At 35.6% G+C, this 22800-nt stretch overlaps 2 protein-coding genes and 1 long non-coding RNA gene across 3 annotated transcripts; 2 read left to right on the top strand and 1 right to left on the bottom strand.

The window, feature by feature from the left end:
* The first annotated feature begins 2620 nt into the window (after nt 1–2620).
* On the top strand, nt 2621–11256 carry LOC129443756 (intelectin-like). The gene is made up of 6 exons (XM_073858835.1): nt 2621–2765; nt 2841–3088; nt 7934–8092; nt 8531–8651; nt 10722–10825; nt 10996–11256. Exons 1-6 carry the CDS (start codon nt 2621–2623, stop codon nt 11146–11148), a joined length of 930 nt encoding a protein of 309 aa, XP_073714936.1. The 3' UTR covers nt 11149–11256.
* A 1742-nt stretch (nt 11257–12998) lies between these two features.
* LOC141352883 (uncharacterized) lies at nt 12999–13392 on the bottom strand. The gene is made up of 2 exons (XR_012359953.1): nt 13219–13392; nt 12999–13100 (listed from the first exon to the last, which is right to left on the bottom strand). It is a non-coding gene; the product is annotated as an uncharacterized lncRNA (long non-coding RNA).
* A 576-nt stretch (nt 13393–13968) lies between these two features.
* Nucleotides 13969–19758, top strand: LOC129443729 (intelectin). Its single transcript, XM_055203962.2, has 8 exons — nt 13969–14118; nt 16813–16894; nt 17045–17173; nt 17246–17493; nt 17622–17780; nt 18232–18352; nt 19217–19320; nt 19498–19758. The coding sequence occupies exons 2-8, from the start codon at nt 16831–16833 to the stop codon at nt 19648–19650; spliced, it is 978 nt and encodes a 325-aa protein (XP_055059937.2). The 5' UTR covers nt 13969–14118; nt 16813–16830; the 3' UTR covers nt 19651–19758.
* The last annotated feature ends 3042 nt before the right edge of the window (nt 19759–22800 follow it).

Below are 22800 nucleotides of genomic sequence, written 5' to 3'. Positions count from 1 at the left end.
TTTTGAGAAATTATGATAAACACACATCAATAAGTGACCTTAGACTTCCATAGTAGGAAAAATATTTTGGAATACTTTTGGAAGTATTGTGATAAATGACTATTCAATAAATATTTTGATAAATGATTGTAAGCACAGGGTTGACAGTACCCATTAAATGTCATCATATTTTTTTATTCCTACTATGGAAGTCAATGTTCACTATCTGCTGTGTGTTTACTATCATTTTTGAAAATATCTTATTTTGTGTTCATCAGAAAAAAGAAATTCATACAGGTGGATGAGTAAATGATGAGAATTTTCATTTTAAAGTGAATTATCCCTTTAAGAGTTTCTTTTTTTTGGAAAGACATACATGATGAACAGTTTGAAAGTGTTGAGATTAAATGTTTCACTCACATCAGTTATAGTATTAGTTTTACCCCTAAAGGGTCGATTGTCTTCTCTGTAATTTTCCAGTGAGGTTACATTCTGTTTTACTTAATTTCGGTAAGAGCAGATGAGCAAATGTTTTTGCCTTTTTAGGTTGTTTATCAGGCATCCTTGCCATATACAGAAAACCTCAACACCTCCTTAGGCTCCTATATAAGCTGGCTGTATGACAAGAATTAATGCTCTTGAAGCAACTTGCTATTTCTGAAGACCACGTGGAAGAGACACGATTGCCAACAATACAATACAGGTAAGAGGTGATTTTTTTCTGCCTTAACTGGCGTTGAATAGTTGTAGAGAGTGTTATTACCCCTTAATTGTCACAGGCCCACAGGTGGGCCCAAATAGTTTACGTAACCGATAATAGCCTATTCTAAAACTAAAATAATTGTGACAAACTATATATGGTTGAAAAGAAGGAACGCGATGTTTGGTGTGTGTGTGCGCGGCATAACATTCCAGTTCATTTATGCATATTGCTGTTGGTTTAATTTACATATTATTAAGTTTATTTCTTCTAACCTTCTAAAGTTAATTATAACTGGTTTTTAAAATCAATAATATACAACTACATTCAAACTAATGGGGCTACACACCAAACGCGGATTCAGTTATTTGTAGATTACATATAAAGTCAATGAAAAGACAAATAGAAGCCGGGTGATGGGAACGACGCAAATTGGGCGGTGCGTTTGCCATGAAAACACGCGCTATTCGCCTCAAATGTGTCTTTGCGCAAGGTAAAAATATTCAACTCAAGCTAAAAATGTATTTGACCCAACGTCCAGCGAGTAATATTGAGTATTTTTTTGCTTGTAACTTTCTCATTTCATGAACATTTACTGTTTTAGTTGGATTGGGCCATTTAGTTGGAATTAGATTGTCATATTCAGACTCAGACCCCTGGTTTTTAGAATGATGCCTGGAGTTCTGATGTTCTGACACGATGTTCGCTAATCTACCACCACAAATGTCACTACCAAATTTCCGCATTTATTTAACTACCTTCTCATCAATAGGTTTCAATGAAATTTCATCAGTACCAAAATAAAAGATATATATTTTGTCATCCCTACGTTTCGGTTAAAAGTGACGAAAATTTTCATGTAAAATAAAAACACCTCAAAATATCAAACGCTTCCGATGGTTCTTATTTATTGTAGTATTTAGTAAAAAAATACTTGCTAGAAGTAAAGAGCTGTAGTCCAAACCGGACATTTGCTGTAGGCTTTGAAATGGGAATTCTGTTAAGGAAAATATATCGCCTGGCAGTGAACTTAGAGCTTTATCATTTTACAGGAATTTTTATGCTATTATAGCAACATTACACACAAACTAAAGTTTGGATCAGGAAGATCATGATCTTTAAAGGTGTACTATCTAAAAACAAAACAAAAAGTGGTTCTTTGCTCGTAATCATAGAAGAACCGTTTTTAGTGCCATATAGCACCTGTGTTGCACCTGTGTAGAACCAAATAGGGGCCATATAGCACCACATATGGTTCTACATAGCATTATATGGTTCTACAGAGGTTCTTCACTGGTGCTTCACCGGTGCTATATGGCACTAAAAACGGTTCTTCTATGATTACGAGCAAAGAACCACTATTGGTGCTATATAGCACCGTTTGTTTTTAGAGTGGTATGTTTTAACAGAATCTACCGGTGAGATTGCGAATTGCAAACAAACCTCAATTTCAAAATTAGAAGCTACGTTAGCTGCCACAGGATAAATGTCATCTGAGACAACATATAGGGATGAAACGTGCTCTTGTAGATCTCGTAGATGTACTATTCTGATGTTCTGGTCCAATGGTCTATTCTGCACATTTTTCATTCAAGAATTATCCAACAGAAGCAATTTGTTATTTGAAAGACACATTACTATGTAAAAGATAGTTACATTTTCTTTGCCCACTTTGCCAAAATGAAAGGAGCAGGGGTTGGTTAATATTTCTTCTTTTGTTTACAGACTATCTTCAACACAAAGATGTTTTGGGGAATTCTTCTCATCAGCCTCTCACTGAATTTATGGTTCTGTGAGTCTTTTAAAAGTAAGTGATAAACTGATTTATTTATTGCTCTTTAAAACTCACATAAAACATTTAAATGTATTAAACTTGAGTTGATATTGTTAAAGTGCTTTGAAGAATACCTCAGTTGTTGTTTTCACACATTTATTATTAACATGTCTTTTAAATTTTCTGCAGTAAAGGGCATATTTTTAGTTCAAGATAAAGAAACATCTGATGAATCTGAACATCTTCTGGAGAGATTCAGATATAAGGCTCGAAGCTGCAAAGAAATTCAGGAGAAGTACAACATTAATAAAGGTAAGTTTTTTCTATTCTTTTTCTTTTTTTATTCTAAGGATTTAATTGATGACACAATTGCTTTTGTCCACACAGATGGCCTATACTATCTGACCACAGAAAATGGGGTGATTTACCAGACGTTCTGTGATATGACCACAGCGGGGGGAGGCTGGACGTTGGTGTCCAGTGTGCACGAGAACAACATGTATGGAAAATGCACTGTTGGTGATCGCTGGTCAAGTGAGCAGGGCAGTAACCCCAACCGTCCTGACGGGGAAGGAGCGTGGTCAAACACAGTCACGTTTGGTACAGTATTGGGTGCTACCAGCGATGACTACAAGGTATTTTTATAATGAATAAACATATATAGTAAAATATAATTTATATTACATTTTTGTTCTTTTCAAATAGACATTTGTAGATTTTGTATTTGTTATATGGGTCATTCTACAGAAAAGTGGAATTCGGGTGATGGAAATTTCATAAAATGAACTTCTTTCAACATACCCAAAACTTCTTTAATAGCATTAATTAACTTGTCAAATCTATGAATCTGCAAAACGGGGAGCTTAATCTATTTTTAACTTTTTAATACATTTTAATAAAGAATCCATGAGTCATTTATTTGTCATTGGTGTTACCTGTGTTTTAAAAAACATTATTACACGGCTCTCTGGAATGCTTGATTCTGATTGGTCAGTTGAGACATTTCCAGGTTCGTTCTTTTCAAATAATAACCGCTCCAAAATAATAACGCATAGCCGGTACTACTTGCACAAGCAAAAATCGCTCCGCGCCAATAAAGATCAATAAAGATTGCTGTCTGTTTGGCGCCATCTTGTGACAAACACTCGACAACCACGACAAGACACAGACAGCTTACTGAGACTGAACTTGACAAAAAAAGAGCATGACAGCTACGAAGCCATCACACAAAAAATACAGAATGGGCATTAAAACTTCTCAAAGACTGGCTAAAAGAGAAAAAATGGAGACAGACAAGTATGAAGCAGAGGATCTTAATAAGGTATTACAATCATTTTATGCATCTGTGCAAAGTTCCGCGGAAGGATAAAAATGTTAATTTAAAACAAATATGCCAATAAAACGTTTCAAATTCATATTCATGTCCAGTTTTTTTTTCTTATGTGGCAAGTAGCCGTGTAATAAGCGGGATAATGTAGAGGCAGCCGGTAGTTATTGGGAAATAAGCCCCTTCAGTGTGATACAAGACCCTCCGCTTCGCGTCGGGTCCTGATCACACTGTCGGGGCTTATTTCCCAATAACTACCGGCTGCCTCTACATTATCCCTTACTTAATGTTGATACTAAATATTTTTCTAAATACAGCTTGTGTATTTAGTAAAAGATTGAGTAGAGGAATGATAACAGCAAAAAAAATTGATTATTAATATTTGTTTAATTAAATTCTTCATCTTTACCCAGCATTGTATGAAATTATTTGATTCTCAGTTTGACTTTTTTCTTTAAAACTAACAAAAACTAACAAAATATTCCACCAAAAGGGCTTTGATGCAATGACTGAAATATCAACAATGTCTTACATCCCATATCAACAACAAAATATTACTAGAAAGTACAAGAAAATACATTCATAACACCAAAACTTGGTTTAACACCAATGACACAATGTAACACCAATGACAAAATTAGAATATAATAATAGATAATGAATATGATAAAACCTATAAACTTTCATAAAATTTTCCATCTTGTTTTGTTTTTATGCTGGTCAGTTAAAGGAATAGTGCTCAGGAAGGACTCATTAGAGAAGTAACACTAATGACGGTAACACCAATGACAATTTACAGAAAAAAATATTTTAACAGAGATTCATCAGAGATGTAACAATCACATACTTATTCAGTATAATGTATTTTTATGTAAAGATCTTAACACTCCCAGCTATAAAAAAGAGTAACACTAATGACATCCAAAAAATCTTATCTCAAAATTCTTAGATATATCATGATATTTTAGACAACTAAGGTAAGACATCTCAAAAACCTTTTGCCTTCCTCCACTGCACTTCTTCCACTGACCTCTTGACCCATGAAAAACTTCAAAGAGCTGATGCATTGTTTCAAAATAAAAGTGCTTTGGGTGGGGTAACACCAATGACAAAAATTTGGGGGACAAATATTTATTTGATATTATTCATATTAATAGTGTATTTTTACCATTTCAGTGTTGTAGTAAATTCATACGGGGTTAAAGGTAAATGTAAATTAGATTTGTTTTATAAAAAACATGGTTTTAAATAATAAGTACACAGTTCAACTTCCATGTATGATCAGGAACGTTCACAGACATTTTGAGGGGCAGGGGCTCAAGTGAAATAAAGGGCACTTCTTATAATTATGTATATTTTTTTCTTTTTTTTTTAAACAAAAAGTATATATATTAACGCAATTCTGACTTCCTTTTAAAAAAAATATTAAAAAAGTTAATTAATTTTATCTTCCTCAAACTCACGCAATTGTTTAATTTTCAAAAGATGTCTACAAAATAATCAGTTCACACAGACACCATGGTCTCCTTAGTAGTCTAGATTTATAGAGCAGCAAAGGAAGCCATTACACAATGTGCATGTTTTGAAAACATTAAATTACACATTAATTACAAATTTGTTAAAATGCTAAAAACAAAGTTGTGACTGCTGAGTTAGCGATACATGTCAATAAATGCTATATCATATGCTAGCATTTAGGGATGCAACGATTATAGATTGTGATGGTACGGTTATAGTCTGATAAATAATCACGGTTGTACGGTTATTACGGTTATAATGGACTAATTTATTTTACAACATTAATGTAAAAAATCACATGAATAAATTTTTTAACAATTGCTAAATTCTTTTGTATTTTCAGTTTGTGTATTTTTTCTGTAATTCTTTGAGAAATGATAATAATAATAACCTAGCAGGCTTTGACTTAAACAGTATAGGTGCCTTTTGAAACCTGTAGGCTATTCATTTTAATGATCTTTTGAATAAATGTAATTTTATATTTGGACTGAATATATATTATAATATTATAATATATTATAAATATATTATAAAACTAAATGTATATTATTTTGATTTGTTTGAAGTATTAAAAATGATAAGAGCCTCTCAAAACGAATAATAACACAGGGTCATCCTGGACTGGGTTCTGCGAGTAATTTTGGATTGGCAGCATTAACGTGTTAACTCATGCTATTAATTCATAAATCATTAACGCATTAAAATAATTCAACTTTATTAAATGCAGTCAGACCACTAGGAGCCCCGCCCGGATTTGATCCGCGAGGAGGAGTTTTTTAATGCTGCACAGACCGATTGGAGTGTGGCTCTTTCACGCACCCGTGCAGGCACACACACACACACACACACACACACACACCAGATGCACGAACAACCAAGAGACGTGTCACGCGCACATATTCTTTTGAACGCGGAGCTTTGTCATACAGTGCGCTAATGAGCATGTCGCATGCCGCACGCGCCTCTTGGTGGTTCGTGGATCTGGTTTATGTGTGCGTGCGTGAAACAAAAACACGCGGTGTCCGGAGGCTTTACGGTTACTTAACCGTGACATTTTAAAGCGCGGTTTATAGTGAAACCGGTTAATCGCTGCATCCCTACTAGCATTTAGCTGAATAGTTGTTACACAAAATGTATTTTTGTCTGATTAGGGCTCAAAATATAAGGTCTGTTTACTAATGTGAGCTTCTGGCATGAGCCTCAGAGCAGAGCAATCAGAGCAGAGCTCAACATTATTATTCATGACCCTTTCAAATAGGGCAAAAATAGACCATTTAATTAAAATGACAAATTCTAGGGTTGTAAATAGACATGTAAAAACGTTTCTGGATAATTTTTGCACTTAATAAAGCAACATACCTTCTATGTAATTGTCAAAGAACAATTTAACATATTATGACAACACATCCTTTGGCACCTTTAATCTTAGGTTTCATATTTATTAGGGTTACACATGTCAGAAACAACAAATATAGATTAGGCCTATTTTATTTGTATTTTATATTTTACTTTTTGTGATGTCAGTGAAAATTCTCACTGTGCAAGTAAAATACTGAACCATCAGATTTCTTCCCAATCTACTCCAGCACTCCAGTATAACACATTATAGGCTACTTATTTAACAGCCATTACAAAAAACGCAAACAAAAAAAGCTTACTACTGCAGTTAGCAATTATTTTATTGTTTATACTTTATTATTTTATGAGCAGTCTGTTTAAACTACATAGCTACACTACACTGTTACAAGTTTGCAACTCTTCAGTTTAATATGGGATTGTCGTGGAAAACAATGTCCCTGAATCGTTATATGTAACAACGTGTCCCATATTTTGTGCATAAAACTGTTAATATAAGAATGCTATCTTCCTCACACACTTACCGGTAGCTGCCTGCATAATCATGCACATGATCGCGTCTCGTTCAGGCTGAGCTTTGGCGCTTGAAGCGCGAATGATGCAGCACGAGTGTAGACAAACCAATCATAAAGCGAAGTAAGTTACAGAGGCGGAAAAAAAGTTACAGAGGCGGGACTAAGGAAAGGTAAAGCCAATCATATTAGCGATGTGAATTTTGGAGGCGGGACTCATCTGTTAACCATTTGTGTGCCACAACTAGCGCTATTTTTCTTTATATAAGAGTTTAAATCTCATTTAAAAGATTTCTGAATTAATTCGTGTTAAATTAAATAAGCAACAAGTAAAAAACACAAGAAACAGACAGACATCAGTTGTTATATGAATAAAGATCTTTTTTTTTAAAGCACCCCAGAAAAAAAGGGCACTTTCTCTCCAAGAATAAAAAGGGCAGGTGCTCAAGCCCCCTTTGATGTCTATGTGTGCACGTGTCTGTGTATGATCAAAGGGACAGGGCAATTTTCAAGACCAGACATTTAAAAACAAGTTTAAAAAAGGAAAAAAAAGAAAATTAAATAAATAAACTCTCTCATCATGTTAAGGACAGTCTATATTTGTTAAATATATATCATTATGGGATTATTGGGTCAAATTAAATGATTAAGGGGTCTGCAAAAGCAAAGGACAAGCACTTCCACCTTTTTTGTAGAATGACCCATATGACTACGATTTAAAAATGCTCATTAAATAGAATTGACAGCCTGTGTCCTACCTGTCACAGAATCCTGGATACTTTGACATTGCAGCACAAGATGTGTCTGTGTGGCACGTTCCTAATAACATTGAGATGGAGCAGTGGAAATCTGCCTCAATACTGCGATATCACACTACATCTCACTTCTTAAGTGACCACGGTGGAAATCTTTTCAAATTATTTAAGGTTAATAAGTTTTTGTTACTGGTCATTTACAGCAGACATCTCATAGCCACTTACAATGCATTGTTGGTATACGGCTGTGGGTTCCCAAATAATCATACCCATGATCTTGGCATTGCTGCCGTCATGCTCTATTGAAAACACTACTCAATTGTATTATCAGTTGTCAAGTTGTCAAGTTTTATTAAGTCTAAAGAAGGTTGATGAATCTGATCAAACAGAGATTTTTGACAGTAATTATAATACTGTATGATGTTGGTTGTTACATAATGCATGAAAAATACTAAAAAATACTAAAGAATAATCATCATAGATACTATTTAACATTGTGCAAAACAGTACCATTATTGTAAAATAAATAAAATAGCATCTGTTTAAGAAATTGGGAAAAATACACAAATACTACTATAAATACTAAATTAATCTTTATTTATTTTTCAGAAATACCCAGTGAGGTTTGGAATAGGGGACTGTGGCAAGGATAATGGACCTTCTATTCCAGTAGTGTATGACAGTGGTGATGCAGAATATACCAAAACCCTTTATGGTCCTCATTCAAGAGGTGTGATAATATTTCAATATTCATTTCATTTCAAGCCATTTTTATGTATATCAATATTATCAACAGATTTATTCATCCACTCCTAATATAGGTTCTGAAAATGCTCATTCCAGTGATGCCATAGAATAAATATTTTGGTTTCTTAAATGGTTCGTAAAGGGATAGTTCACCCAAAAATGAAAATTCTGTCATTATTTACTCACTCTCGTGTTGTTACAAACCTGTATACATTTCTTTGTTCTTATAAACACAAAGGAGGATGTTTTGGGGAATGTTTGTGGCCAAGCCGTTTGTGGACCCCATTCATTTCCATGGTATTATTTTGTCCTATGGAGGTGAATGGGGCTCATGATCGGTTTGGTTGCAGACATTCCTCAAAATATCTTCCCTTGTGTTCATCAGAACAAAGAAATTCATTTTTTGGGTGAAACATTCCTTTTAAAAGAAGCACTTCTTCATACCTTTTATAGACTGAAGAACCTTTATCCACTATGAAGAAAAGCACAAGCAGTTTATATATTCGCCTTTGATAATAATGTATTTTATAGTTTACATAATAACATGGCTGGAAAAAGAAGATTAGTCCCTTTATTGATTATCATATCATATAAACTATTTCTTAAATTCACTGTAAAAATTTGCTGTAATTAAGCAGCTGGTTGCCAGTAACTTACTGTAGTAGATAAAGGGCCCTATTTTAACGATCTAAGCGCATTGTCTAAAGCGCACAGCGCAACGTCTAAATGGGCGTGTCCGAATCCACTTTTGCTAATTTAACGACGGGAAAAATGATTTGTGCGCCGAGCGCATGGTCGAAAAGGGTTGGTACAATTTTTTTAATGAGAAATGGGAGTATTTCGGGCATAACGTGCAATAAACCAATGAGAGTCTCAGCTCTCATCCCCTTTAAAGCCTGTTGCGCTGGCGCTATGTCTAATCCCTATTTAGATGACGGACTTTGTAAACTGAAAAACTAAGCGGAGGAAGAACATCCCCAGTTTAAGATTAATGTTAAATAATTGTGTTGTTTTCACTTGTATTGAAATTGTTAAAACCCGTTTTCTTTAAGTCATGGAAGTAAAAAAGCAGGCTTATAGTTGCTTTAAATGTATGGCTATCCAATATCATCAAAAATAATTAACAAGTATGTAAGAAAAGATTTGTACTCTAAAAATACTATATTTGTAACAAACAGGAGACAAAGAATTTACAAACGGCCCTCCTTTCAGCACTTGGACAGCGTCACGAGATTTTTTAAGCATTACTTAAAAATGTTTCTCATCTCAGCATATCCACAGGTACAGAGTCATCATATACAGTAAATCCGTGAGGTAGCATTTAAAAAAAACATTTAAAAACATATGCATTTGTTTAAAGCAAAGCATTTATTTACTTACCAGGCTACAGGTGAAGCAGTTCTTTGCGCCTTCTAGCGTCTCATAATTACTCCTCATTTATGTCCAAGAGACTCAATAATAATCTTCTACATTCAATCCTTTAATCTTTCATATTTAAAAGCATTTTTGTGCTGCTGCGCATTCATGTATGTGTTAAGCAAACCCACGTTGTCGTCCCGTTTAGGCGCATATTACTATTGCGCTCTATAAATAACAAAAAAATATATATTGCGGCATTGACTTTAGACCAAGTTTTTGTTGGTCAATGGCGTAGTCTATTTTAGTTGCCTCAAAATAGCAACGTGCCAACAATGCGCCTGAACACACCTCGTTTTCAGACCAAAACGCCCATGGGCACAAAAGGGGGCGCAAATGCATTTGCTATTTAAACAACGCGGCGCTAAATGTGAAAATTATAATTGCGCAGGGTGGAAAATAGCAAATGACACTTGCGTCGCGCATTGCGCTGCATTGCGCCGGGTGTAAGATAAAGCCCATAGACTGAAAATGTTTAATGTTAATTTAACTTTGAACAAACTTTTGCCAGTAAATAATATAAATGTAAAATCTACATTAAGTTACTGGCAGCTAGTTGCCAGTAATACCCAATAACACTGTAATTTCTACAGAATTTTTTACAGTGTTGAATCTATATTAAATCTGTATATTTTAGGGGAATTTCAGTCTGGGTTCATCACATTCAGAGTCTTCAATTTTGAAAGAGCTGCCATGGCTGTTTGTTCTGGTGTTAAACCAACTGGATGTAACACTGAACATGTAAGTTACTACAAAAATGAGTCACTAGTATTCAATCAAAAATTACTTTTCTGTTCTGAAAACAATTCACTGTAGTGCCTTATGTAAATAACAAACTTTTGAAAAATGTGAACTGCAAACAAAATGTACATTATTCTGCATGATTAAATTAAAAACATGCTTTTTTACAGTACTGTATTGGTGGAGGTGGACACTTTCCAGAGGCCGCCCCTAGACAGTGTGGAGATTTCGCAGGTTTTGACTGGGATGGTTATGGTACCGGTGTAGGCTGGAGTACATCAAAAAATCTAATCGAAGCAGCAGCACTTATGTTTTATCGCTGACAATCTATTTTCAGAAAATCAAACCAGACATAATTCCAGAATCATCAGCATGTATGCCTATTCTGTACTTTATGTCTTTATAAGAATCAATTAAATGTCATGAACCCACCCTGTTACAGCAGTGCTTTTCTTTTTCACACCTCCGATTTAAAAATACTTTCCAAAAGGGGGCGTTGTTAACAGGGGGTAAAGTGTGGAGAAAATGTGGAGATTGCATAAAAGAGGAGTTCCATTAAGTGATTATATACTGCTAATTTGCACACTGACAATGTACACACACACACACACACACACACACACACACACACACACACACACACACACACACACACACACACACACACACACACATAGGTGAGATGGACAGCGATAAGCAGTACTGAGAGGTATGAACATGTGGAGGACTTCTCCCCCCAGAATCCCCTGAATCACACTGTGATAAGAATGAGGAAAGTGCAGGTCCACTGTCTTATCAATTTAAACCTTTGAACCCTCACGTGCATACAGGAGAATGTGAACACAAAGCAGATGAAGCGCATAAAATAACTATTCAAAGTTTATCTTGCATATTAATGCTGACGTATTGTGATCAATCATGGCCATTGGAAGCAAACAAAGTGGGTGTTTTCAAAACATTTACAGTTATCTTGTATTTTGGCGCCTTTTATTAGCTTTTATAGTCTAAAAGCTTTGCTTACCTCATTGTGTCACGGGAGTGTATTGGGAGAAAGTAGCAAAGAGTTGAATTTATATGGACTCTAAATGAGCCAAGTGGAATGGATATAAGGACGCAGCAGCATGGAAGTCAGGCTGTGGCTATAAAGCGGAACCCAGTTTAATTTATTATGGCATTCTTGGGTGGACCTCAATGAATACTCTGAACTTACATCATTTTACAATATAGTGCTTAAATTAATTAGTTTAGTTTTTTTTTTAAAACATGAATCGATAATTTTCAGATTATCAAAAACAGGGGGTGAAACTAAAGTTAGAAAATAACTAAAGTTACAAATAAAGTACTGTAAGGTCTAACAGGTGTATTAAGGTACAGAAATAGAATCAAATATATAATAACACTGTTTTCCTTATTCTGTAAAATTAATTCTTAAAATATTAAAAAATATTTTAATCTTTTTAAAGCTACAGTACTTTGCCTTCTGTTGTTTGTGTAACATAATGACACAAACATAAGCAAATTTTTTGAGGGTTCTGCCACTTTAAGACTTGATAAGGACCGATCCATATATACATATCCGACTTCTTTCTGAAACTGTTTGCGTTCACTTTAAGACATAACTGATTGATACTTGCCAATACTTGCCTGTATTGCATAATTTCGTGTGTGTGTCGTGTAAATGGAGAGATTCTGGGAAAGCACGTCTTGACGCGTGCTTATGAGTCTGCCATTATTGTGTTATTGTTGACCATATTGCCATTTTACACACATGACATTTCTGTTAGATATATTTGTTTTATATATATATATTTACTGATAATACCAGTGTAGCTATGCTATTACCGTATTCTTATTCTATTCTAATGTTAATGTAAGTCTTAGAATGGTGATTATTTGTAATTTTTTCTCTTGTTTCTCTGTAGACCATTACATTGTATTTCATGTCATATCAGTACATACGCAGATTAATTGACAGCCTAGTTCAAAGACTTCTCATCTTCTAACTCTCCGATTGGAATCTGGTCCATATTTGACCGTCTCAACCAGCTAAAACTTAAACTTAGTGAGGTTTACTACAGGTTTATAATGGTGTAGTGCAGTGGAGTTTAAACTTTTCACCCCAGTATCATGTCATAAAATTAGACATTTCATGTAACCTACTCACCATCATAAAAAAAAGTAATTTTTTATATTCATTCAGGTAGAGGGACACCACATATAAAAAAATTAAACACACAAAGCCGAACCCTCGGCTGCGGCTGCCGTTCCTCACCACCTGAGAACAGAAACATCCAATACATGTGGTGTATTTAATCTACTGTAAATGTCAATTACAGTATTACTCATAGGAACTGTTAAATGTTTCCTATTCCTTTTAAGAATAAGCATCATACCTTAGCATTGGTGATGGTCCCAAAGTGGGGAAGACTCTATGAAGCTCCTGATCTGTCCAGCTGTAGGGCAAATTGTTCACATAGAGATGAACTCCCTGTAAAGACAACACATGCAAACACAAGTCAAGTTATTCTACTCGGACACATTTCATGTTCACTGAAGATCTGATCACATATTTTTGTAAGTTTATGATGAATACCAGGAAGAGGCTCTTGTAGCTGATTTTCATGCGGTCATGGTTGGCTTTCTCGGCCTTACGCTCCTGAAATGATCTGTAGTGGCTGATGGACCTTTTGACACAAACATCAGCTGTTAGTCCATCACTTACACTTTCATCTACATTCAGTTGATTAAGTTAACTAATACTACTACTATAACATAGGCTCTACCAGTTGAGCTATACTTCAACAGTACCTTTTTTTAGCATTAGCTAAGCAGTAATGAAACTCATCACCGGATAAACGGCTATTTCCAGCCCTGCATTACTACAGTAAAGGTTTGATTTTGAGTATGTTTGCGCCCCCCCAAAAATCTTTTAGCACCAGCCGCCACTGCTTTCTTTAAAAGTTTTTTTGGAAAGACATACATGATGAACTGGAAAGTGTTGAGATTAAAAGTTTCACTCACATCAGTTACAGTATTAGTTTTACCCCTAAAGGGTTAAACGGGAATTTTCTGTCATTTTCCAGTAAGGTCTGTTTTTATTACCGTAAGAGCAGATGAGCAATTGTTCTTGCCTTAGGATGTAAATCCTCCATCCTTACCATATATAGAAAACCTCCACACCTCCTTAGACTCCTATATAAGCTGACTGTTGACAAGAATCTTGAAGAATCAACTTCTACATCTTGGTTATTTCTGAAGACGGTGTGGAAGAGCCACGGGCAACAACAAAACAGGTAAGATGTGTTTTTCTGCTTTATCTGACATTAAATAGTTAAAGAGCGGGTTCATTGTTTAACCCCTAATTGTCACAGGCCACAGGTGGGCCCAAACAGTATACGTAACTATTAAATTATAATTGCCTATTCTAAAACTAAAATATGGTTGTTGACAAATTATATATGGTTGTAGTATATATGGTGTGTAGTTTTGAAAAAACTGAGACTCTAGTGAGACGAATTTTGTAAAATATCATGAGTCCGCAGGTGGGTTATTATAATTAAAAACATTTAAAGCCCCCATAACACAACCTGTTTCAGCATATCTGATGTTAATCTGGAGTAGCCTGCTGAAAAAAACAATAAAACCATTACAGAAAATTCTAATGGTTCTATTGGGAATTTTATTGGTTCTAATGGAAAATGGCCCAAAACACACTACAGTGTATTGGTTTTTGTTGGTCTCTAAGTAAGCAATAAGGTACGAGAGGCTGTGCTGTATCGTGAATAAGTAACGGCTGAAGGGCGTTGTTAGGCACGACGCGAAGCGGAGTGCCTGCAACCCCTTCAGCCGTTGCTTGTTCACGATACAGCACTTGCCTCGAGTACCTTATTGCTTTTATAAAACGGTTACCACAAAATATTAAAGTAAAAAAAAAATATTAGTGCACCTTTCATGAAGTTAAATCAATAAAAGCATTCCTTCCACTAGAAAAAATAGTCCCTGACTGCGAACAACAACATGAAAGCTCAAATAAAAACAAAAAACGACTTTGTCTCATTATATGTTTATGTGTTGCTAAGGGTGTTGCTAAGGGCGCAGTGATATTAAATAGAACCGTTGGGTGAAGCGGTCATAGCAGTGTTTTATCGTGAATAAAGCACACCTATTGACCAATCAGAATCAAGGATTGCAACTAACCGTTTTATAATGGTATGTATTAGTTCTAATGGAATATTGACCAAAACACACTAGTGTAGTGGTTTTAATGGTAAAAGCTAATGGTTCCTATTGGTATTTTAATGGAAACCATTAGAATTTTCTGTAATGGTTTTATTGTTTTTTTTTCAGCAGGGTAGCCTACCTTTAGAGTAGTATTACATCCTTCATATCTCCAAAGAGCCTTTAGTTTTATCAGATTAATAAAAAACAGATTAGCTTCCGAAAACGTATGAAAAAAATTCAGAAGGAGTTATGAGCTGCGGGAGAAGCAAGTCACGAGTCATGAAACACTTTATACAACACTGAATGGATAACTTATGATTCACAAAATTTTCCTGCCGTTTATTCGGCACTGATATACTCTGTAACATGTTTAGCATGAGGAAACCAACTTTGTGTTAATAACTGTGTTAATAAGTCTGAATGCATGAATATTATTGGGCCGCCCCTTTAAACTATTAAAACATGGCTCATGACACCTCGAGCCAAACCAATGACCCCTCAGCGTATGTACTGCAACCATATAGACTGTAAAAAAGATGGACGACGCCTGTGGTGAAAAATGAAGCCACCACCGATACGTCGCTGACATCTTGGGTCTTGAGTCTGTGCAGTAGCAATTTCAGGACCAGTCCTGCACAGTAGTGAGAAGGAAGTAAAGCTGCGAAATCAAGACCCCGCCCTTGTTCTCGCAGAATGCGCATATCACACGATATCACAGCTGTCAATCATGACGTGACACCACCTTTTTTATATCATTAAATAACTAACTAAAAACAAACTTATTTTAAAAACAAACATTTGAATCACTGGGGCGATCGAGACATTTTGGCTTCACTTTTCAGGGCTTGTCCGGCAGGCTTGGCTGCAGCCTAAAACATGCCCGTGCCTGCTCAGTGATGGAACGGACAACTGGGTTACTTAAATCCTGTTGGATGTGATTGGATGTAGCTTGTAAAATGCTGTTATTCAGGCCAGAGAAAATATGTAAGATTATTTTAGTATGTTGTGTACTGCACAACCTTTAATTGATAGAATGTTTATAATGATATATAATCTCATTCTCATAGTTTTTAAAATAGTTTTTGCAGTTTGCTACAGTGCGCATTTAATAATTATATGATGAAGCAAATTGAACTTTTAAAAGTATTTTATACAAATGCACAAAAGTTTTAAGGGATTTTAAAAAACTTCAGAAAACAGGAACATTTTGCATGAATATTTATTCACATATATGCATTTCCTTGGCTGCTAAGCAACGCTAGCAATTAATTCAATGAGTCATTTATTTCCCGTTGGCCAGCTGCCACGTTCTTAACAACAAGGATGAGGGCATCTTGATTAACTGAAAAACTTTACAGCAGAAAATATTATTTTTACAGCTTGGTAAAGCTTTTGGTCTGAATAGCTAATTTTTCCCTTCATGACAACTGTTAGGGTGGTGAATTTTTTGTTACTCATCCGTTTAACTAATATTAAGCCTAATTCATTGTATGGCCACTCGAGGGACGTGTAAACTGCCAATTCTGTCACTATCGTCGTCGAGCTATGTAGGTGGGTGTGGTTTCAGCCATGCCCCGCTTCTTTACCCATTTTCGGTTATCAGCGAGTGAAACACGGTGACATATGGCCAAAATGGCGACAACCAAGCTCCACCAACTACATGCTTCAAAAAAGCTCTTCACAAACCCATGGGTGATGTCACGGACACTACATCCATATTTCTTTACAGTCTATGGGATGGTCAATATTTTTCCTTTTGTTTGCAGACTATCTTCAACACAAAGATGTTTTGGGGAATTCTTTTCATCAGTCTCTCACTGAATTTATGGTTCTGTGAGTCTTTTAAAAGTAAGTGATAAACTGATTTATTTTTTGCTTTTTAAACTTAATTCACATAAAACATCAAAAATGTATTATTAAATTGTATTCAAAGTGCTTTAAAGAATACCTCAGTTGTTGTTTTTCACACTTCATTTATTATTAACATGTATTTTTAAGTTTCTGCAGTAAAGGGCATTTTTGTTCAAGATAAAGAAATATCTGATGAATCTGAACATCTTCCGGAGAGATTAAAATATAAGGCTCGAAGCTGCAAAGAAATTAAGGAGAAGTACAACGTTTATAAAGGTAAGTTTTTTCTATTCTTCTTTTTTTATTCTAAGGATTTAATTGATGACACAATTGCTTTTGTCCACACAGATGGCCTATACTATCTGACCACAGAAAATGGGATGATTTACCAGACGTTCTGTGATATGACCACAGCGGGGGGAGGCTGGACGTTGGTGTCCAGTGTGCACGAAAACAACATGTATGGAAAATGCACTGTTGGTGATCGCTGGTCAAGTGAGCAGGGCAGTAACCCCAACCGTCCTGATGGGGAAGGAGCGTGGTCAAACACAGTCACGTTTGGAACAGCACTGGCTGCTACCAGCGATGACTACAAGGTATTTTTAATGATTAATATATATATAATTTATATTACATTTTTTCCTTTTCAAATAGACAGATTTTGTGTTTTGTTCTACAAAATGCTCATTACATAAAATTAACAGCCTGTATCCCATCTCCACAGAATCCTGGATACTTTGACATTGCAGCACAAGATGTGTCTGTGTGGCACGTTCCTAATAACATTGAGATGGAGCAGTGGAAATCTGCCTCAATCCTGCGATATCACACTACATCTCACTTCTTAAGTTACAACGGTGGAAACCTTTTTAGATTATTTAAGGTTAATGAGTTTTTGTTACTGGTCATTTGAAGCAGACATTCCATAGCCACTTACAATGCATTGTTGGTATACGGCTGTGGGTTCCCAAATAATTATACCCATGATCTTGGCATTGCTGCCGTCATGCTCTATTGAAAACACTACTCAATCGTATTATCAGTTGTCAAGTTGTCTTTTTTTATAAATCTAAAGAAGGTTGATGAATCTGATCAAACAGATATTTTTGACAGTAACAATAATACTGTATGATTTTGGTTGTTACATAATGAAAAGAACCATGAAAAATACTAAAGAATAATCATAGGTACTAATACTCATAAATACTATTTAACATTGTGCAAAACTACCATTATTGTAAAAAAATGAAATAGCACCTGTTTAAGAAATTGGGAAAAATACTCAATTACAAATACTACTATAAATACTAAATTAATCTTTATCTATTTTTAAGAAATACCCAGTGAGGTTTGGAATAGGGGAGTGTCTCAAGGATAATGGACCTTCTATTCCAGTAGTGTATGACAGTGGTGATGCAGAATACACCAAAACCCTTTATGGTCCCCATACAAGAGGTGTGATAATATCTCAATATTCATTTCATTTCAAGCCATTTTAATGTATATCAGTATTATCAACAGATTTATTCATCCACTCCTTATATAGGTTCTGAAAATGCTCATTCCAGTGATGCCAAAGAATAAACATTTTGGGTTCTCAAATGGTTCTTAAAAGAAGCACATCTTCATACCTTTTTATAGACCGAAGAACCTTTATCCACTATGAGGAAAAGAAAAAGCAGTTTATATAGGCTGCGTCCGAAAACTCAAGGCAGTGACTCGTTGCCTAGCTGCCTCATGACTGGCAATGACTTCGGAGGCATGAAGGCAGCTCAAAGAAAGGATTTCGGACACACTTCAAAGGCAGCGTGTTTGAAATATAAACAAAGAGCGCCTTTGTGATACCTAATCACATTTTTGCAAACTACAATACTAATTTCTCACTAGAAATGCAATTAAAAGGTGTAAAAAGTAAAAATATATATTTATTTGCACTAAATTTGTGCTCCAGTCGCTTCCTTGGCCGTCATTTTATTTTTTCGAACTCGACCAGTCTCGACCAATCACATTCTCATTGTACGCCCACGCATAGAATTGTGGGACAAGACAATGGAGGTATCTCAGTAGACAGGAAGTAAACCTAACATTGAATTCAGACATGCCTTGATGCCTTCCTGCCTTGGAAAGCTTGCCGCAGAAGGCAGCAATTTAGAGTTTTCGGACAGAGCCATCTTCACCATTGATGATAATGTATTTTATAGTTTATATAATAACATGGCTGGAAAAAGTAGGAAATAAAGTTAGATAGTCCCTTTATTGATTACCATATAGTATAAACTATTTCTTAAATTGAATCTATATTAAATCTGTATATTTTAGGTGAATTTGAGTCTGGGTTCATCACATTCAGAGCCTTCAATCATGAGAAAGCTGCCATGGCTGTATGTTCTGGTGTTAAACCAACTGGATGTAACACTGAACATGTAAGTAACTACAAAAATAATTCACTTGTATTCAATCAAAATTTACTTTTCTGTTCTGAAAACAATTCACTGTAGTGCCTTATTTGAATAACAAACTTTTAAACAATGTGATCTGCAAACAAAACGAATTTTTTTCTGCATGATTAAATAAATAAAAAAAACATGCTTTTTTTACATTACTGTATTGGTGGAGGTGGACACTTTCCAGAGGCCGCCCCTAGACAGTGTGGAGATTTCGCAGGTTTTGACTGGGATGGTTTTGGTACCGGTGTAGGCTGGAGTGCATCAAAAAATCTAGCCGAAGCAGCAGCACTTATGTTTTATCGCTGACAATCTAATTTCAGAAAATCAAACCAGACATAATTCCAGAATCATCAGCATGTATGCCTATTCTGTTCTTTATGTCTTCATAAGAATCAATTAAATGTCATGAACCCACCCTGTTACAGCAGTGCTTTTTCACACCTCCGATTTGAAAAAACTTTCCAAAAGGGAACAGCAATACTGAGAGGTATGAACATGTGGAGGACTTCTCCCCCCAGAATCCCCTGAATCACACTGTGATAAGAATGAGGAAAGTGCAGGTCCACTGTCTTATCAATTTAAACCTATGAATCCTCACGTGCATACAGGAGAATGTGAACACGAAGCAGATGAAGCGCATAAAATAACTTTTCAAAGTTTATCTTGCATATAAATGCTGACGTATTGTGATCAATCATGGCCATTGGAAGCAAACAAAGTTGGTTTGTCCAAATCATTTAGATGCCATTATCTTGTATTTTGGTGCCTTTTATTAGCTTTTATAGTCCAGAAGCTTTGCTTACCTCATTGTGTCACGGTAGTGTATTGGGAGAAAGTAGTAAAGAGTTGAATTTATATGGACTCAAAATGAGCCAAGTGGAATGGATATGAGGATGCAGCAGCATTTTAATTTATTATGGTATTCCTGGGTGGACCTCAATGAATAATCTGAACTTACATCATTTTACAATATAGTAGTGGTTAAATGAATTACTTTAGTTTTTTTTTGAGTCAGGAATCGATCATTTTCAGATTATCAAAAACAGGGGGTGAAACTAAAGTTAGAAAATAACTAAAGTTACAAATAAAGTACTGTAAGGTCTAACAATAGTATTTAGGTACAGAAATAGAGAGATGGTCCTCACTGCAGAACACGACATCCAGGGGGCGGGGTTGGGTCTAGATCCAACTCCTCCCACTTTATATACTTTGTTCTTCCAAATGAACCAGAATATTTGCATTGTTGCAGCCCGCAATTAGTTGCAACCTGTGCTGCCAACGTTTGCTCTTATCAGTTTAAGTCTACGTTTGATTAATAATATAGTCGAGAAAGATTCATATTTAAGTAAGTAATGATCACAGTTATATGCAAGGGGAGGTAAGGGACATGATCCCGACAGTGTGATATCACTGAAGGGATTTATTTGTACATGATCCCACATATTACACAGCTATTCCTATACGAGTAAATATATTTTTTTTAAAAAGTAAACAGAAGGAAACCTGTTTTCTAATGGCTGTAAGCAAAGATGAATTTAAACAAGTTCATAGTCCATACAAGATAAACATTCAATTTATTAATTTCTAAATAACATGCAATATGCATATTTATACATTCATAGGTCTTAAACTGCATGTGGTAAGATTAGCCTACTCATAGTAGGCTTACCCGAAATGTTTGACTCCAAAACATTATAGCAAAATACTTACATTTCACCTTAAAGGCACGTACTTTAATTGTAGTCATCATAAAGTTTGTTTTTATGTCAAAACAATAACTTAATTTAGTTACGACTTGATGCAGAAATGGTAACGCAACAACACGTGTATGACGTGTCTTGTGGTAAAACTGCCGACCAATCAAAATGCAGTAGTCGACAGCTTATAAAAACGTATTTACAGATAAAACTTAAAAACAGAATAATGCCTAAAAGCTGCTGTTTCACAAGGTGCACAGCTAACAAGCCAAAAATCCCAGAAATTTGTATAAGCTGTCAAGCCCAAAAAAACGAGCGTATAAAAACACAAAAGGGGAAACAGGCAACTTTTCATAGTACTTCTATTGGTAAAACTGCGTCCACTAGGGGGAAACGTAATCGGCGATCCACTTTTTTTTCCCTTAAAGGGACAATCCAGAAGACATTTTTAAGATATTAAATAAATCTTTGATGTCCCGAGAGTACATATGTGAAGTTTTAGCTCAAAATACCATATAGGTAATTTATTGTGGCATGTTAAAATAGACACTTTATGGGTCTGAGCAAAAATGCACCGTTTTTGTGTGTATCCCTTTAAATCCAATGAGCTGCTCAGGTGGGCGGAGTCTCAAGTGCTCGCACTGTATCAAGAGGGAGACAGTGTTGCCAACTTGGCGACTTTGTCACTAGATTTAGCACCTTTTCAGACCCCGTTAGCGATTTATTTTCAAAAAAGCGACTAACAACAAATCTAGGGACTTTTTTTTCTGGCATTGTTGGAGACTTTTGGAGACTTTGTGACTTGAAAGTACGTATCATTCACTCTTCTCAACGAGCAGCTACCGGCGCTGCTTCCATGGGCTCCACCCCCATCCCAAAGCACTCACAGGCAGCCTAGTCCTCGCGCAGTACAGCAGAGTCTCTCCCAGCTGCAATCAGGGCAGGAGGTTCATCTATCCGCGTCCAGACGGCATAATCGTGCATGCGGGAAGCCGGAGCTGCCTGATCACGCGATGGCTTTCATTTATGGTGGAATGTAAATAAATGGTCTTTCAATAAAATAAATCACTGTACAAAATAAATGTATTTGAGTTAGCTGAGCGGCAGCACATTCAGAACAGACAAAGTGTACGGAGTGGACGGGTTAATGAGCTTAGTTATATACGTTACCTGCAAAACAACGTTTCTCATTATTTATCAGTTTACCCTCATATGTTTTAAAACCGGACTATTTGGACATATAAACATGAACATATTTCGTTTCATGAGAACAGAAGCAAATAAATGAACGAGAAAACATTTTTATGCATTCGGGTGAATTAAAATTACATTTGTGACCGTTCATAGAGAAAGAGAAACGTAAATAAGCCAATATAGTAAGAATGCAAATACGACATGATGACGTCACAGTTATGCTAATGTCGCAATGACGTAATCTAGTGACATTTAGCGACTTTCCAAGCAAGCTTTACTTTCCATTGAAAATAGTTGGCAACACTGGTGGGAGATTCTCTCACGAAAGAAGTTAGTAAGCGATGTTCAGCATTATATATTTGAACAAGTTTTATGCATACTATGCATACTAAATACATGCATACTAAATGTTATTGCATCTGGGTTGCCGGTAATTTACCGTAGATTTAAATTATTTACTGGCAAGAGTTTGCTCAAAGTCAAAAAAATAGATATTAACAAGTCTTTATCTTAACAGAATAAAACCATACAACAACAGCCTCATGCAAAGCACTCTCGGAACCAG

This window comes from Misgurnus anguillicaudatus, chromosome 21 (assembly GCF_027580225.2).
Source record: "Misgurnus anguillicaudatus chromosome 21, ASM2758022v2, whole genome shotgun sequence".
In the NCBI taxonomy this organism is placed as follows: Eukaryota; Metazoa; Chordata; class Actinopteri; order Cypriniformes; family Cobitidae; genus Misgurnus; species Misgurnus anguillicaudatus.
The sequence above is the reverse complement of the archived record's forward strand: the minus strand, read 5'-3'. Positions and strand labels throughout refer to the sequence as shown.

Bases quoted from the DNA above. Each gene is read 5' to 3' on its own strand.
- LOC129443756 (XM_073858835.1), top strand. From the start codon at position 2,621: ATGTCTTTTAAATTTTCTGCAGTAAAGGGCATATTTTTAGTTCAAGAT. The intron at 2,766-2,840 runs GTAAGTTTTTTC...TTGTCCACACAG, and splicing joins GAAGTACAACATTAATAAAG to ATGGCCTATACTATCTGACC. The intron at 3,089-7,933 runs GTATTTTTATAA...TACCTGTCACAG, and splicing joins CTACCAGCGATGACTACAAG to AATCCTGGATACTTTGACAT.
- LOC129443729 (XM_055203962.2), top strand. From the start codon at position 16,831: ATGTTTTGGGGAATTCTTTTCATCAGTCTCTCACTGAATTTATGGTTC. The intron at 17,781-18,231 runs GTTAATGAGTTT...TCTATTTTTAAG, and splicing joins ACCTTTTTAGATTATTTAAG to AAATACCCAGTGAGGTTTGG. The intron at 18,353-19,216 runs GTGTGATAATAT...TGTATATTTTAG, and splicing joins TTATGGTCCCCATACAAGAG to GTGAATTTGAGTCTGGGTTC.